The sequence below is a fragment of the Nymphalis io genome, chromosome 28 (genome assembly GCF_905147045.1).
Source record: "Nymphalis io chromosome 28, ilAglIoxx1.1, whole genome shotgun sequence".
Lineage (NCBI taxonomy): Eukaryota > Metazoa > Arthropoda > Insecta > Lepidoptera > Nymphalidae > Nymphalis > Nymphalis io.
Window position 1 is genome coordinate 6,577,709 of NC_065915.1, and position 15,515 is coordinate 6,593,223.

General features: G+C 34.1%; 1 protein-coding gene and 1 long non-coding RNA gene across 16 annotated transcripts in view; one reads left to right on the forward strand and one right to left on the reverse strand.

Annotated features, from left to right (window-relative positions):
- The window catches only part of LOC126779266 (uncharacterized), a 156,929-nt gene that overhangs the window by 22,856 nt on the left and 118,558 nt on the right, over window positions 1-15,515 (reverse strand). The window lies entirely within an intron of this gene.
- LOC126779165 (paired amphipathic helix protein Sin3a) overlaps window positions 1-15,515 on the forward strand; it is a 38,027-nt gene that overhangs the window by 8,289 nt on the left and 14,223 nt on the right. For 10 of the 14 annotated variants that reach the window (XM_050503037.1, XM_050503036.1, XM_050503039.1 and 7 more), the window contains exons 2-9: window positions 450-547; window positions 8,022-8,085; window positions 11,584-11,726; window positions 11,926-12,134; window positions 12,627-12,762; window positions 13,019-13,203; window positions 14,285-14,403; window positions 15,137-15,228. In XM_050503037.1, coding sequence (XP_050358994.1) covers window positions 479-547; window positions 8,022-8,085; window positions 11,584-11,726; window positions 11,926-12,134; window positions 12,627-12,762; window positions 13,019-13,203; window positions 14,285-14,403; window positions 15,137-15,228 — 1,017 coding nt within the window. In that variant the 5' untranslated portion in view covers window positions 450-478. The remainder of the gene's footprint in view (window positions 1-449; window positions 548-8,021; window positions 8,086-11,583; window positions 11,727-11,925; window positions 12,135-12,626; window positions 12,763-13,018; window positions 13,204-14,284; window positions 14,404-15,136; window positions 15,229-15,515) is intronic. The other 4 variants (XM_050503040.1, XM_050503048.1, XM_050503047.1 and 1 more) reach the window with 1 other exon arrangement.

Below are 15,515 nucleotides of genomic sequence, written 5' to 3' on the forward strand. Positions count from 1 at the left end.
TAAAAAACAAGCTAGGAGGGTTGATGGCAATATAAGAACATTATTACAGTTTATAATATAGGTTTATCACAAATTACCTAAAGTGTTCTGATGCGATGTTCCTCCAATTAATGTAATGTAAATTTGATATAATGTACAGTCTACTTATACTAAATCATGGCAATGTAAACATTATTTGAAATGGGTGAGCAGAAATGGACCATTTGATTGTAAGTGGTCAGCACCGCCCATACACAGTGTCTGTGAAAGAAATAATTGGTGAACATTGTACCAATTATTTCTTACACATTGATAGAATTTACAAGCATTTAAATTTGTTTTATATAATGATAACTTTATAACTAATATATGATATACTTACTTTTACGGTATAACACTATAGATTCTAAAATGTGCCTCAATATAGACTGTTGAAGCTGTTATTCATTGATGATGTTGTATCATTCCAGGTGACCGGGTGATGGCCACTTGAGCCAAGATGATGAAGCGAACCGGTCCCCGTCTGGGGCCTGATGAGCCCTCACCAATACCGCAATCCGCTGCTCAGGTAACTATTGTTTTTATATACATAAACTAGAAAATCCCAATTATGTTATCCTGCCCGGCTATACATACCAGTTTTTATTGAGATTGGTTAAATGGTAAAGAAGTTGATAAAACTACAGCGCCATCTAGCGGCGAGTTACAACAAATTGGATATTATAAAAACCTTCATGAAAAAATACATAAGTGGCAACGTAATGCTGATCGGTCAAACGCAGCAATAAAAAACAAATAAAATAAAAAACATAACATTTCATTAATATTACGACTTCATAAATCTTTTTATACTCAACAATATTATAATTTATTTACTTTTATTATATTGCTTGGAAATAAAGCTATTTTCTTTAATATAATTTATGTTACAATATTAATAAAAAGAATAAGCATTTCTATTTTTTACAATTAATATAAAATGTGGTATCAATAGGTAGAACTTAGGAATTATTATAATTAAATTATTATATTAACTTTAAAAGATATCAATGTTATGAACAGTCAAACAGACTGCCTGAGATTTCATCCCTTTATCTCGAATATTACAGAGTTAACGAATAATCCATGGTATAAACAATGACAGATTAACAAGAAAAAAAGTTAATTATTATATTAACATTTATTATCTGTAATTAATTTCGTTCGACGTTATCCTTAATTGAATTATATTAACAATTTAAAAAAGATGGTGTATTAGACAGTGTGTATAAAAACAATGTAAGTGGCATAGTGTTGACCCAAGATAGCTCAGTGGCTCGAACACGTGAATCTTTACCGCGGATTGCAGGTTCGAACCCAGGCAAGAAAGAAAACATTTGGCAATTTGAATGTTTCGTATGTGTATCTAATTCGTATAAGTGGTGGCTCCAAAACATCTCGTTTTCTTTACCTAAAAAGGAGCTCGTATTCCCAGCAGTGGGACATTTACAGACGGTAACAATACCGTAATAGAAGCCAATTGTCGCTTTTACGTAAATATAATTACATACAACAATGCATTTTCCTTATTTCAATTAAAATTATATGTACATTTTCGAATGTGAAATTAGCATGCAATTGAGTGCAACGACTTCGGCCACGATGAAAAGGAAGTTTGCATTATTCTTTACTCGATAAACGATTACTTTGAAGCCGTTATCATGATTACTATTGGCACACGGAATTTTTAGAATTCCCTTATCAAATCGGAAACCGTTGAATTTATTATATAGAAGTAGTACTCCCCTTTTGTAAGGGGAGGGGAATGATTGCGAGTGTTGTAGCGTATGCGCGTCCATAGGGTTCTAGCTGGTTCTGTACCAAATTTTATCGAAATCTATTTAGATGTTTAGCGTAACAGACAAATCGAGATACTTTTGCATGTATAATCGGAAGAAACATATCTCTGAAACTGCGATAGAGTTAAAATAGTGAAATTCCAAAAACATTCTATATTTTTAAGATTAATTGAATAAATTAATTTGATTTGATATTAGTAAGTACAGATAAGCTGACAAACCTTCTGAAGAAGGGAGTCTTTGCTCAGCTGTAGGCATTTACAGCCTGTTATGTACTATGTAACATACGTACGGTTTTCATAATTATTTTATTTTTATAAAACGTTAGTACGAGTACTTCCACTGTAAAGTTTCAAACCTCATTTCCAAACGCTGCTCTAATGTGGTAATGGTTGGTGGATTATGGCGACTTTCAATACCTTAGAGGTTTGTCAGCTATGTTCATAAGCTCCGCCCATATGTCATATTACAATATAATACTTAGTAATTTTTATTATTAAAACAAATTAAATTATATAAACTGTCTTAGAAAGTAATATTACATTAATAATACAATGTTTTTTTTTTAGGTAGAAATGCTTTTCAATTTATTTGTACATTTTGTTTCGGAATAAATGTCTTAAAGAAACCAAACTATTCTTGATAATTTAAAAATAAAATAAAATACGTTATTTAATATATGTACCTTTAGGTAACAAAAGTTTAAAAAAAAGTAGTAACGCATTGGCAGACAGTTAAATTGGGGCACCTGATAGTAATGGTAGTCACCATAACTCAGACATTGACCCTATAAGAAACATCAATCATTCCATACAGCATCAATGCGCCACCAACCTTGGGAACTAAGGTAACCGAATCACAATAATACTAAGTTATTTCGTTCGTGGTAGAATAAACGATGAGCGAATGGTACCTACCACCGAGTAAATTAAAGTTTAACACAGAATTATATGCAACGAAAGTTAACGGATATGAGTACGTTGATGTAAGTAATTAGTTTTGCAATTGTACAATATCAGTTGGTAAACATGAGGTTATCAGCAGTTATCAGCTGAGTGCAAGCAGCGGTAGAGACATAGATACATATATTATACTAATTTGTACCCGTGGGCTAGTAGCTTCAGTGTTAATAATACCTGGCCAGTAATACTCGTCCTTTTTATTTATAAGGGCTACAAAAAAAGGGAATGACTAACACAGTCATGGTGTCGCGGGTCGCAAATAAAAATATTTAGATAAGTATTTCTTAGGTTTCGGAATTGTTCCAAATTAAACAACTATGAAATTATTTATTGCGTATATTTTAACTTTTTTTTTATTATTTCATGACGTCCAAACACTAGTGTTCGTGGCCACAGGCAGTTGTTTAATTCGAATTATTAAGGTGTTAATAAAAACGTTTAAAACTTAAAACAGTTTAAAATAAAGTAACGTCAGGTGAGCCAACTACAAAAGTCCGGCGGGCTGCAGGTTGATTACCGCTCGTCTATGCCAATGGTAGGAGGTAAAGACAAGTAAACCACTTTGACCTTGAATAGACGCTACGTGATTGGTCGAAATCTAAAATATAGAATATTCGCTATGGATTCGTAAAAAAATGCCGCTTTGAATGTCGACGAAGTTTTTATCGGACCTTTGGAAATTAAATTATGAGTAGTTAAATGGAATAGTGTTGTGACGTAAACAAAGAACAGTTGATTGTGCATTTTAGTTTCAGTAGTCGAGTTTATTGATTACAAACTAAGAAATATTTCCTCTTTATAGTATGTGTATAAATAATGAGTGTGATTGATTTGACCGCCTTTGTTATTAAGAAAAAGTGTAGCTACTGAGTTTCAAGTCGATTTCTCTCGATAAGTACTTTTAATTTGAATACATCTTGTAAAATTACGATGTACAACTATTTGAATAAAGAATATTTCAATTTAAAAAAGTGCTAACGAACTTTTTACTATTAATTAAAAAACAATGTGATTAAAAAATCTAAATGTATGTTATGTACGTTTTTTTTTTTGTTTACATTTAGTATAATTTGTATAAGATTGAAATAAATTTGTATAAAAAGCTTTAGCATCAAGGACGTGGCGATTGTGTACGGAAAGCTTTTTATAACTGTAGTTATAAATAACGAGTCTGAATCACTTGGCATGGTACCGGCTATTATGAATTACACCTGATTAAATAGCTGAGACGAAATAGCGGAGTGGGTAGAAACGTGGATGTTGACTGAAGATCGCGGGTTCAGATATAATTTGATATATTTTTTTTGTTGTTAGTGTTTATATTTTTGTACAGAATTTTTAGCCACACATAACATAATATAATTATATAATATATATATATATATATATATATATATATATATATATATATATATATATATATATATATATATATGTATGTATATGTTTGCATATATGTATGCATTATTATGTGTTTAGTGTGATGTAGCTATGTGTAGTTTATTAAATGTTTAGTATCTCCTTTTTATATGTAAATGCACTTACCTAATCTTTTATAAAAAAAATTCACCAAAGGTTGTCTGTGAGAAAGAGATCGCTATAAGCGATAAGACCGCCTTTGCGAACCATTTTTTTTTCCATTTCTTTGTATTATTTCTATATATACTTCTATTGCCTTATTTATATGTTGTGCCGTACCGTAACAGCCTGTGAATGTCCCACTGCTGGGCTAAAGGCCTCCTCTCCTCTTTTTGAGGATAAGGTTTGGAGCTTATTCCACCACGCTGCTCCAATGCGGGTTGGTGGAATACGCACGTGACAGAATTTCAGTGAAATTAGACACATGCAGATTTCCTCACGATGTTTTCCTTCACCGTAAAGCGCGACATGAATTATAATCACAAATTAAGCATATGAAAATTTAGTGGTGCTTGCCCGGGTTTGAACCCACGATCATCGGTTAAGATTCACGCGTTCTTATGTTGTGCAATAAGTATTAAATAAACAAATAAATAAACATTTACACTAATATTATATATGCTAAAGTAACACTTTTGTTTACGCTTTCAAAGGCTTAACCGCTGAACCGATTTTGATAAAATCAAGTATGAAGCTCAAACGGATGTAGTGTACTTTTTTACTTAATACCAAATACCCGTCCATCTCGCCTTACCACGCGGACGAAGCCGCAGCAGAATATTAGTAAGACAAGAGGAAATAAACTGTCTGATGAAGGAAAATATTGAGGTAGCGCCTGCATTTGTCGGATCTAATTCAGCCACACGCAGTGATGGAATAAGTACCAGAACATTCTTCTCATGAAAGAAGACCATCTTTGTTTAATTGAAAAAGAATCAAAATTACTTTAAATATTTCAACTTAAATTGTTCTTTAGCGATTTTGTAACGGTTCTTGTCAGGTTGTAGACCAATGCATAAATATAATCCTTACGAATGTTATAAATGCGAAAGTGACTTTGTTTGTTTGTTTGTTTGTTACGCTCTCACGTTTTAACTACTCAATCGATTATTATCTATTTTAGCATACACGTTGTCAGGAATAACTAAAAGGACATGAAGTACCTATTGCCTTCTAGTACTACTTTATTGACTAAATTTGACGAGCCGGTTGACGTTGTTGGTAGATACTTGCCTTTCACGCCGAAGGTTGTGGGTTCGATTCCCAACCGGGACAGACATTTGTGTGCATTAACATGAACATGTCTGTTTGTTCCGAGTCTGGGTGTAATTATCTATATAAGTATTTATTTACAAAAGAAAGGTAATATATGTAGTATATCAGTTGTCTGGTTTCCATAGCACGAGCTTTGTACAAGCTTAATTTGGGATCAGATGGCCGTGTGTGAAAAATGTCCCAGGATATTATTATTATTATTAAATTTATTGTAAACGTAAATATTTTTGTTACTATTGAGAAAATGACCCGGCGTTTCCGCGTTAATTTCGCACACAATACGGGTATATTTATGATACACGCTGCATAACACTCCGCCCGTGTAGTGTATTGATTTATAGCCCAATAGCTTCTGAACTATAGGCCTCTCTCTCGCCTACACAGCCTATCTCGTTCTAGATATATAGAAATTAAAGTTCACCCGAATATTACTTGATATTTGTGTGCATGAACATCTCAGTTTGTCCTGAGTCTGGGTGTAATTTATATAAGTATGTATTTACAAAAGAAAGGTAATATATGTAGTATATCAGTTGTCTGGTTTCCATAGCACAAGCTCTGTACAAGCTTAATTTGGGATCAGATGGCCGTGTGTGAAAAATGTCCCAGGATATTATTATATTTATATATACTTTTTTTGCATAATCTGTCCGTTATATATATACTCGTCCCCCTATCCCGTCGCTTACTTACAATAAGAATGACGACTGCGTAAAAGGGGATATAGTGAATTTAGCATTGGAAGCGTCACAGCCTTTTGTGGGTTATGGCGTGCCGAAAATGTTAATACAGTTTTATTTATCATCTAATGTAATACAATTCGAGTTTAACACAAATTCAAATCGCGTTAAACTTATATATTGTAAAGAATTTCATATTATATATATATGCAATACATATTATATCGTTTTTTATTGTATTTTTTTTGCTTTCGTTGAGATATTTATGATTGTTATTTAAATCATACTGTTTTAATACGATTGACAAAAAAAAATATCCAGGTTTAGACGTATGGTGGGGTTGGTAGTCGGAAGGACAAATGGATCACTAGATGGTTATTGATCTCCACCGCCCATAATAATATTAACCATACCTTATATCGCCAATGCATGGTGCATTGCTTGTAGGTAGGCTCACTCCTCGTAAAACCGGAACGTAACAATATTACCGTACTGTTGTTCGGCGGTAGAATATCTGATGAGTGGGTGGTACTTACCTAGACGGGTTCGCTCAAAGCCCTACCTCCAAACCTGTATTAATTTCGTCTAAATAGAAATATTACTAACGTCCCTATCACGACTCGCTGTTAGGACGGAACTAACAATGCCTTGATTGTGGAAGTGCATCCAGCTGGTTATTTTATCGATCCACTTTGCCACAAGTCATTTTACATTAATCGAGGTCGCCATTAATATATTATGAAGATGATATTGATTATGGCACGATAGCTAGATAGATAGCGAGTTACTTTAGTTTGATGAAAGAACTTAAACGAACAGCTGAACGTATCACCGTATTAACTAAATATGATATCATGTTTAATTAAATAATAATAATAATAATGTCCTCCAGACCGATTTCGGCCACGGCGGCCAATCTCAAGAGAGATTAGCCAACTGCGCAGGAGATATTATAGTGCACAAGTGTGTGTGCAAACACAGGTGCACTCTCTATTCCCTAACTCTCATAATCCGATGGGACGGCAATCCGACACGACCGGAAAGAGTTCAGGCGCAGGACCAACGGCTTTACGTGCTTTCCGAGGCACGGGAGTGTACACACTTCCAACTTCTAGACTCCGGGCTGCTACTGAGAATTTTCTAACAGAAAAACCCAATAACTTTTTTATTGGCCCGACCTGGGAATTGAACCCAGGACCTCCGGGTCTGCGGCCTTATATCAAGCCACTAGACCAACGAGGCAGTCCGATTTGTTTAATTAGATTTATAAAGATTTCATACGTTGTATTATATTAAAAAATATTACTTGTAATGTATTTACTAATAATAAACACGATTTATGTAAATAAAAATATACACGTGTTCTTTATTAGACTCTTATTACGTTAATATCGATTGTATTTATTTATAAGATGTTATCGTGCAAATTGAAAAGGCAAAGTTTTCGTTTTTACCGTTGATAATATTGATAAAGATTATTATTTACAAATATTTTAATTACATAAAAGGTGATGAAGTAAGTGTAATGCTTCTATATTGAATAAAGGATTTACATTTGACTTATAAATATAGGCTGACGACGAGCCGGTTGGCGTGGTTGGTAGATACTTTCCTTTCACGCCGAAGGTTGTGGGTTCGATTCCCACCCAGGGCAGACATTTGTGTGCATTATCTATATATGTATGTCTGGTTCCCATAGCACAAGCTTTGTACAAGCTTAATTTGGGATCAGATGGTCGTGTGTGAAAAATGTCCCAGGATATTAAAAAAAAAAAAATTAAAAAGACTAACACCTACCCTCTTCCCTCATTCTCGAGCCCAAGCTAGTTGATATATAAGTTTCTATATATTATCATATTTTGTTACAGATTCAGCAAGCGGGAGCAAGCAACATGCATACATTGGCCCAATCGGCCCAACCACAATTATTAGGTAAGTTTAATAATAAATATACTATATATACATTCATATGATAAATATATATATACTTTAAACTACGGTCGTATAGTTGCAAAATGCTTTGTCTTTTTTCTTTTTATCTAATTACAAATGAAGGAAAGAGAAAGATCGGTTTGTGAACTAATTGGCTGTATAAGGTTTATATAAGTTGAGCTGTTAAGGGACAAATGATGAAACACATGCGATGTGCTTCGACAGACTGTCAGTGGTGATACACGCATGCTGCCTTCCTTCTGATGTCTCCAATTTTATCGTCAACAGCCTTTTGTTAACGGCAAAGTCACAAGCAAAACCGACTTCAAATAAAATTGGAGATCATATCATTAGGGCTGGTATTTTTTTTTAATTTGAACGAAATGTAACGGAAAGTATTTCTTCCCAAACGAAAAATAATTTTCCAAATTGGTTCATAAATTAAGGATGTCTAAAAACAGAATGTAACCAAATCGAGAACCTCCCTTATTTTGGTTTGCTTAACAAAAAGTAACAGCCAGTAAATGTTCCACTGCTGGGCTTAGTCGTTTCCATCCGAGGAAATGGTACGAACCATCATTCATTTTTTTTTACCATTTTTCATCATTTATTTCTAAATAACAGCTTGAAAGATGAGCCGTTATAAATGAATACTGTAAAAATCACCTAAAACATGATCATGTATGTAATACAATATGCTTTAAAGCTTATACATATAACGATTTTATTACTATGTAACATACATATTATTTTTCTACCATTTAAAACTAGACCAGCCAGAAGTCAGTTGTGCAATGCATTGTTTCATTGTATGGTAGAAAAGACTTCGTAGTTAAATAATATGTATGCTGTCACATAGTAAAAAAATCGCTATATAAGCTTTAAAGCATTTACATACATGATCATGTTTTAGGTGATTTTTACAGTATTCATTTATAACGAAAGGGCGAGGCATGTTGTTCCCACATCCGGTATACTCTTTCACGTCACGAAAATCGTTAATTTTTTTAATTCATAACACGATATTAAATGTTTTAAGACATTTAACATTCTAGTAAGGGGGATAGCCCAGTAGATATAACATTTTAACCGAAGATGACGCGTTCAAATCTGGATAAGCAACTTGTCAAATGTGTATTCATTCACCGGCCGCAATAACAGCAGCGTTTTGGAATAAGACCCCAAACCTTATCCAATAGTGGGACTTTTATAGGATTCTAACAAATCGACATATTTATATTTACAATATTATAAGAAATGATAATTAATTATTACACACACAAATTTTTCACAAATTACACGCATCCTTAAACTTTACCGACAATTAAAACGCCACATTTTCACAAATGTCAACTCGAGGTCAAATTTGTTTAATTGTCTCTTAACTAATCCTTCTATTGAAATGGACATGTTTCACCAACTTGCAGTAGAGGAACGGCGCCAAATTACGTTTTATATAATATATTTAGTGAAAATAGTTGTTATGAAATTGTAAGCTAACAGCGTGCAAGCGCGTGGGCGGGTAAGGTCGCGAGATGCAATCTCCCGCGTTACCTTAGGTCAGGTACGATAACGTACAGTGTAGTTGCGAACAATTGTAAACAACTTTGTTTTTATATTTATATATATCAATAATGGATATGGTGCTAAATAAAATGTTTTAAACTTATATATAAGCTTTTGTTGAACTCAGCTGCGTATGTGTGGGTATCTTGTTGTATCTTATAACTTTTCATTCAAGAATCTTCTTGATTATTCGACTCAAAATTTGTCAATGATTTTTTCATGTTTATACAATAAAAAAAGTATAAAGTGTAGGCGGATAGTGTCTCCTGGTACAAGTTTTTTTTTTGTGGACATTGTAAATGTTAAAAGAATAATTAAGAATCACGCAAGTTTCACACGAGCAGGTTTGCAAGGCCTTAAAATTCAATAACTGGAGTGTGCATTATATCAGGCCGGACGTTTTGCCTTAAAAATCGAGGCAAATTGTTTTTATAGTTTAAAAAAATAAAATATTCGTCATTACTTCATTTGATTTGTAAGTTATGCCTGTGAATGATATAAAGCTTAACGAGAGCCGTACTCCAGACAGTACTTATAAATTTGTTCGGACAAGATTATAAAAAGTCCAATACCTCGCTAAGTTCTCGGGAGCAGGGCAACCCTACACACGCGTCCGTACGGACGCTCGATAAACTGCGTGAACGTTCAACTTGCGATACTGCGCATTTGTTTACCCGCGTTGCCGACGCGCGAAATAGCGCGCACGTACGTTTACTGCGCGTTCTGTTGCTTCGATACTTTCGAGATTTTAGATTATTATTTTGAATATTTGAAATGCTGTAAATGAAATCATGAGCTATGTGTATAGTTTTATTATTACTTTAAGCGTTACTTTTTACGTTACTGATTCTCCATCCGTCAATAAAACTTTATCAAGCAGATTGTAATTATCATATGATTATGGGAAAATTATTAATATAATTATGGGAAAAATATTAATATTAGTTTTCCCCAATCTTAGAAGGATTCTTTATCACAAATACTGGTAGGGCTTTGTGCAAGTGTACCTACCTGGGTAGGTACCACCCACTCATCAGATATTCTACCGCAAAACAGCAGTACTTGATATTGTTGTGTTGTGTGTTTGAAGGGTGAGTGAGTCAGTGTAATTATAGGCACAAGAGACACAACACCTTAGTTCCCAAGGTTGGTGGCGCATTGGCTATAAGCGATGGTTAACATTTCTTACAAAGCCAAAATGTACAGAATTCTGATTATTGTCATTACACATTGATGTTTTCATTCCATACAAATCGTAGATACTGTCAAAAACTCGCTTTAGGCACACTTTACGATGCGACGTTAGAGCTGTCAAATTTGGATAACGACACTGTCAAAACATTGACGTTTTCGAGTTTGAAGTCGCTCAAAATAGTTGACACTTCTCATGGTATCAAAATTGCCAAGCGCTATAACTTTGACAAATATAAGTAACCATCATAAACTGGAAGGTTTTTATATACGTTTATTGAATTTGTGTAAAGAATAATTTGAGGTGGGGGTTATATTTATCCGATTTCATGTATAATAGTTATTCTATTTGTATTATGTGTTATTTGTTAATAAAAAAGCTAATTATTATTATAAAATCCGTACCTAAAATGAATTCGAAGAAATATCTGTTACTTGGAGATCTATATATAGTGAGACTGTTTTAATAAAGACAAGTGAAAAATCTACACAATTTGACTCAAATTGCTTGATATTTACCTTTAACAATGATAAGGTTAAACAACGGTTTCAAATATCATCGAAGAAAAAAACATTTGATTATGATTTTTTGTTTGTAGGTTACGTTGGCTAACGGCTTACTCACCATTTAGAAAGGTCTATAGACAAGACAATATTCTTTATACATTTCTAGTATTTAAAAATGTATAATAGATATAAATGTTAATAGATATATGTGTAAGTTCCGTGATTTGTTCTCAGGAGCGACAGCGATGCTGTCAGTCAGTGGAGGCTTCAGTCGCGGCCCAGCGCGCGCCAACGCTCCCGCCGTCATCAATTATCTTAAGCCGAACACGGTGCAATATGCGCCGAAGCAGCCGCCCCAAGTGCCACCGAGGCTTAAGGTACTTGTTTATTCATTACAAGCGACGCGACCTGGTTTCTATAGTCTTTGTGACTATTAAACTAGGCTTAAAAAGTTTTCGCCCATTATGGTATTTCTACACCATCTAGAAACATAACTGCATAGACAAAATCGCACAATTTTTTTTTATTGCTATAGGCAACAGTATTTATGTGTAACTATCATTTGTTTATCCATAGCTTGTTCAGCAACCAGCCCCACTACCTATACCCGGACGCCAGTCGCCCGGTCTGGCTGCGCCGCTGGCAGCTCAGCCGGCGGGACAGTTCCAACGTTTGAAGGTCGAGGATGCGCTCTCATACCTAGACCAAGTCAAATACAAATTCAACACACAACCGCAGGTCTACAACGACTTTTTGGACATCATGAAGGAATTCAAAAGTCAGACGTGAGTGTTATGCGCGATATTGGAGTTAGTATTATGATGGTAGGATAGTATAACCCATGTTGGTACTTAGATATATAGTTAACTTCTATAACAAACATATTAATCATCTTATTATAAAAATATTGCCATCAAGTAAATACACAAGTGTCATGTCCTCCTATATATATATATATATATATATATATATATATATATATATATATATATATATATATATATATATATATATATGAGGGATAAATTTGACATATAAAATATAAAATGTGTATAGTAAAAATTAATTTAATTTATACATGTTGGATTTTACTAGCATTTCTGAAATTTAAAGCTTCTTTAGCTACATCATATACATATATTCTATAAACTAAAATGATGAAAACAATTACCGTTTGAAAGAAATGAAAAGTATAATTGGCTGCTTTTTTTTCTCACTGATATTAATTACAATACAACTAAATTGTTAATAAACTTTTAACACCATTGAACATGTAGTGTTGGTTGCAGAATCGACACGCCCGGCGTCATCACCCGGGTGTCGAATCTGTTCAAGGGGCATCCGGAGCTGATTGTTGGATTCAATACCTTCCTGCCACCAGGGTACAAGATAGAAGTGCAGAGTAACGGACAGGTGAGATTTATTATTGATTTTTAACCATTTAGACAAGGACGAATTTATTTTCTTTCTGTATAATACATTATATATATTTATGTGTGTGATTGTGCTTAGGAACAACTAATATTGTTAACATGCATATATATAAACTTCCAGTATATATCAGCCCAGTTTGAAAATATCTTTATTAAAATAAAATTTCTTAATGGCTAGGCAAATAGCTGTGTCTATTAGGAATTTGGGACCGATATAATCGACATAATTTTCCCAGGTGTCAGTGTCCATGCCATCCCCCACTGGAGCGGGCTGCGGGCCCGTGGGCGTGGGTGGAGTGGGTGGCGTGGGCGTAAGCGCAGTGAGCGGCGGTGGCGGCGGTGGTGGTGGTAGCGGCGTGCTTCTCGGCGTACACCACCCGCCGCCGCAGTCGCAGCTCGTGCACTTGCTGCCAGTACCACAGTCAGTATACCTTTACATTACCACAATACATAGAATTGTCCAACTATTGGTTAAACACCTCTTGTCTTCTCCTCTTTGATTTGATGTTTTGGAACTAAATCTTAATCTGGTTACCTATTGATAATTATTTTATTATTATTAATAATAATTAAATGTTGATTGCCTGTGTTGTACCTAGAGTTTACTAAACCATCTCAGCTAAGCTTATGCTTAAAATTTTTATTTTTTTTAATCTGGCCCTTTCTTATTTGTTTTTCTGAATGTAGATTATTTAGAGAAGACTAAATATTAGGTTTAAAGATTATTTATTCCCATAAAGACAATTGCATCACTTACATGACAACACAATTGAAGAAAAAATACAAACAATTAACAGGCATTCGTTGTCGTACTTACATTTTTCAATGGAGAAAATAACACACAAATCATCAAACACAATTTGATATAACACACAAAACATCACCACGATTTGAAAACCACTCTTATTCCATTCTACATACTCAGACAGGTATTTTTGTAATAATATAATGTGACGGTCGCTTTTTGAATATATCGAACGAGTCAATATTTTTAATGTCTGAGGGTATCTTGTTATAAAGACGCGCACCGTCATACGTTATTGCGGTTTGACCGAACTACCGGCCGTCGAGTGCGGGGGCGCCCATATTTTTTGCTGCTATTAAATTGTAGTTCGGTATGGACATTTTTATTAAAAGTTTTACGTATGAAAGTGCAAGTGCTGTAATTATACGATTGTTTTATGTTCATTAATTTAGTTTCGCGATAATTTTTTTTAGTTGATGTTCGAAATTTAAAATTAAATAACATTTTTATTATTTTCTTTTGTAGTAGGACTTGTAGTTTGTCCAATCGTGTGTTGGCAGCGCTTCCCCAGATTTCGGTTAGATATAATAGAAGAAGACTAAATATTTATATCTTTATCATGATGAAATTAATTACCGATTGACAGCAATGATAAAAACTTGCGGCTGCTCTTTATGAGTTCTGACATTTGTTCATTAAATAAAATAATTATATAAATCGTTACAACTGCATACTAAAAAGAAAAATTGATTCGCAGGTCCGTCAGTACAGCGATTGTTCACAACTTGTCGGTGAATGCAACACCAGCTAACACCCTGCATCATATCTCACAAGCTCATCAGCAGATAGAAGCAGCAGCCATACATCATCCACCAGGTATGAAAATATACATTTTTATTTGTTATTCTTTGCAAATGAAATATATATGTTTTAATATTATAATTAGTTTTATAAATTTGCTGAGGAGTTGGCTTGAAGGCGTTAATCTTAGCACCTTCCAGTGTGTTTTAATAAAACTTTGCGCTAGTTAGCCAACCTGTATCATACAGGTTATGGCTATGTAGATTAATGACAAGTGACGTCACTCATAACTCGCGGAGGGTGGAGCAGTAAAGTTTAACGCGAATAAAACCGCAAGGACCACTTTTACCAATAATATTATAAAGCTCTGTAGAGTTGCAGCTGATTGCAGGAACTTATTAGGCCGAATTATTATTGTCCTAGATAATCTGTTTAACGAAGAATGTTGTCGGCTATATAACTTCGAATAAATGACTATAAATGTTGAATAATACAACAAACTGTAGGCAATTACTGATCGTTTGTAGGAAACAACGTACGATCTAAATTTAATGCGGATCTCGGGAACACTGCCTCTTGTATATAAATGAATGCTATGGACAAATATATGTATTATTTAAGAATCCTAAATGTTGTGAGAAAAATTTTTATGTTGTGTATTGTGATTGACGTTACGATTACACAATAATTTTTCGTTTATCTATAAACAGCTGTTAATTATCTGTAAAAATAAGTAGAATAATTTCGGAATGCAACATTCGTGTGATGGAACTTCTTAAACTTCTGTACGATGTGTGTGTGTATGCAGGCTCGGCGCCCAGCAGCGCGGCGCATGCGGGCGCGGCGGCAGGCCAGCCCGTGGAGTTTAACCACGCCATCGAATACGTCAACAAGATCAAGGTGAGGCCTACGTGTACCAACATTTGTTTGTAGTAAAATCTCACATTGTAATGTGGATGGATGGTGGATTAACCTTTACTCACTGTATTTACCATCACCGTTCACGCAAGAGATACATTTTAAACACTGATTCAGTATTTAAAAGCTGAGTTTAATGAGATTCGAGAGGTAATTTTTTGTAACAATAAATTATAATTTACATCATTTGTATAGTGTGTAATTATTAATTATACGCCCAACTGATTGTCTATTGACGATGCGTGATTACAGTGCTAATTATATTGAAC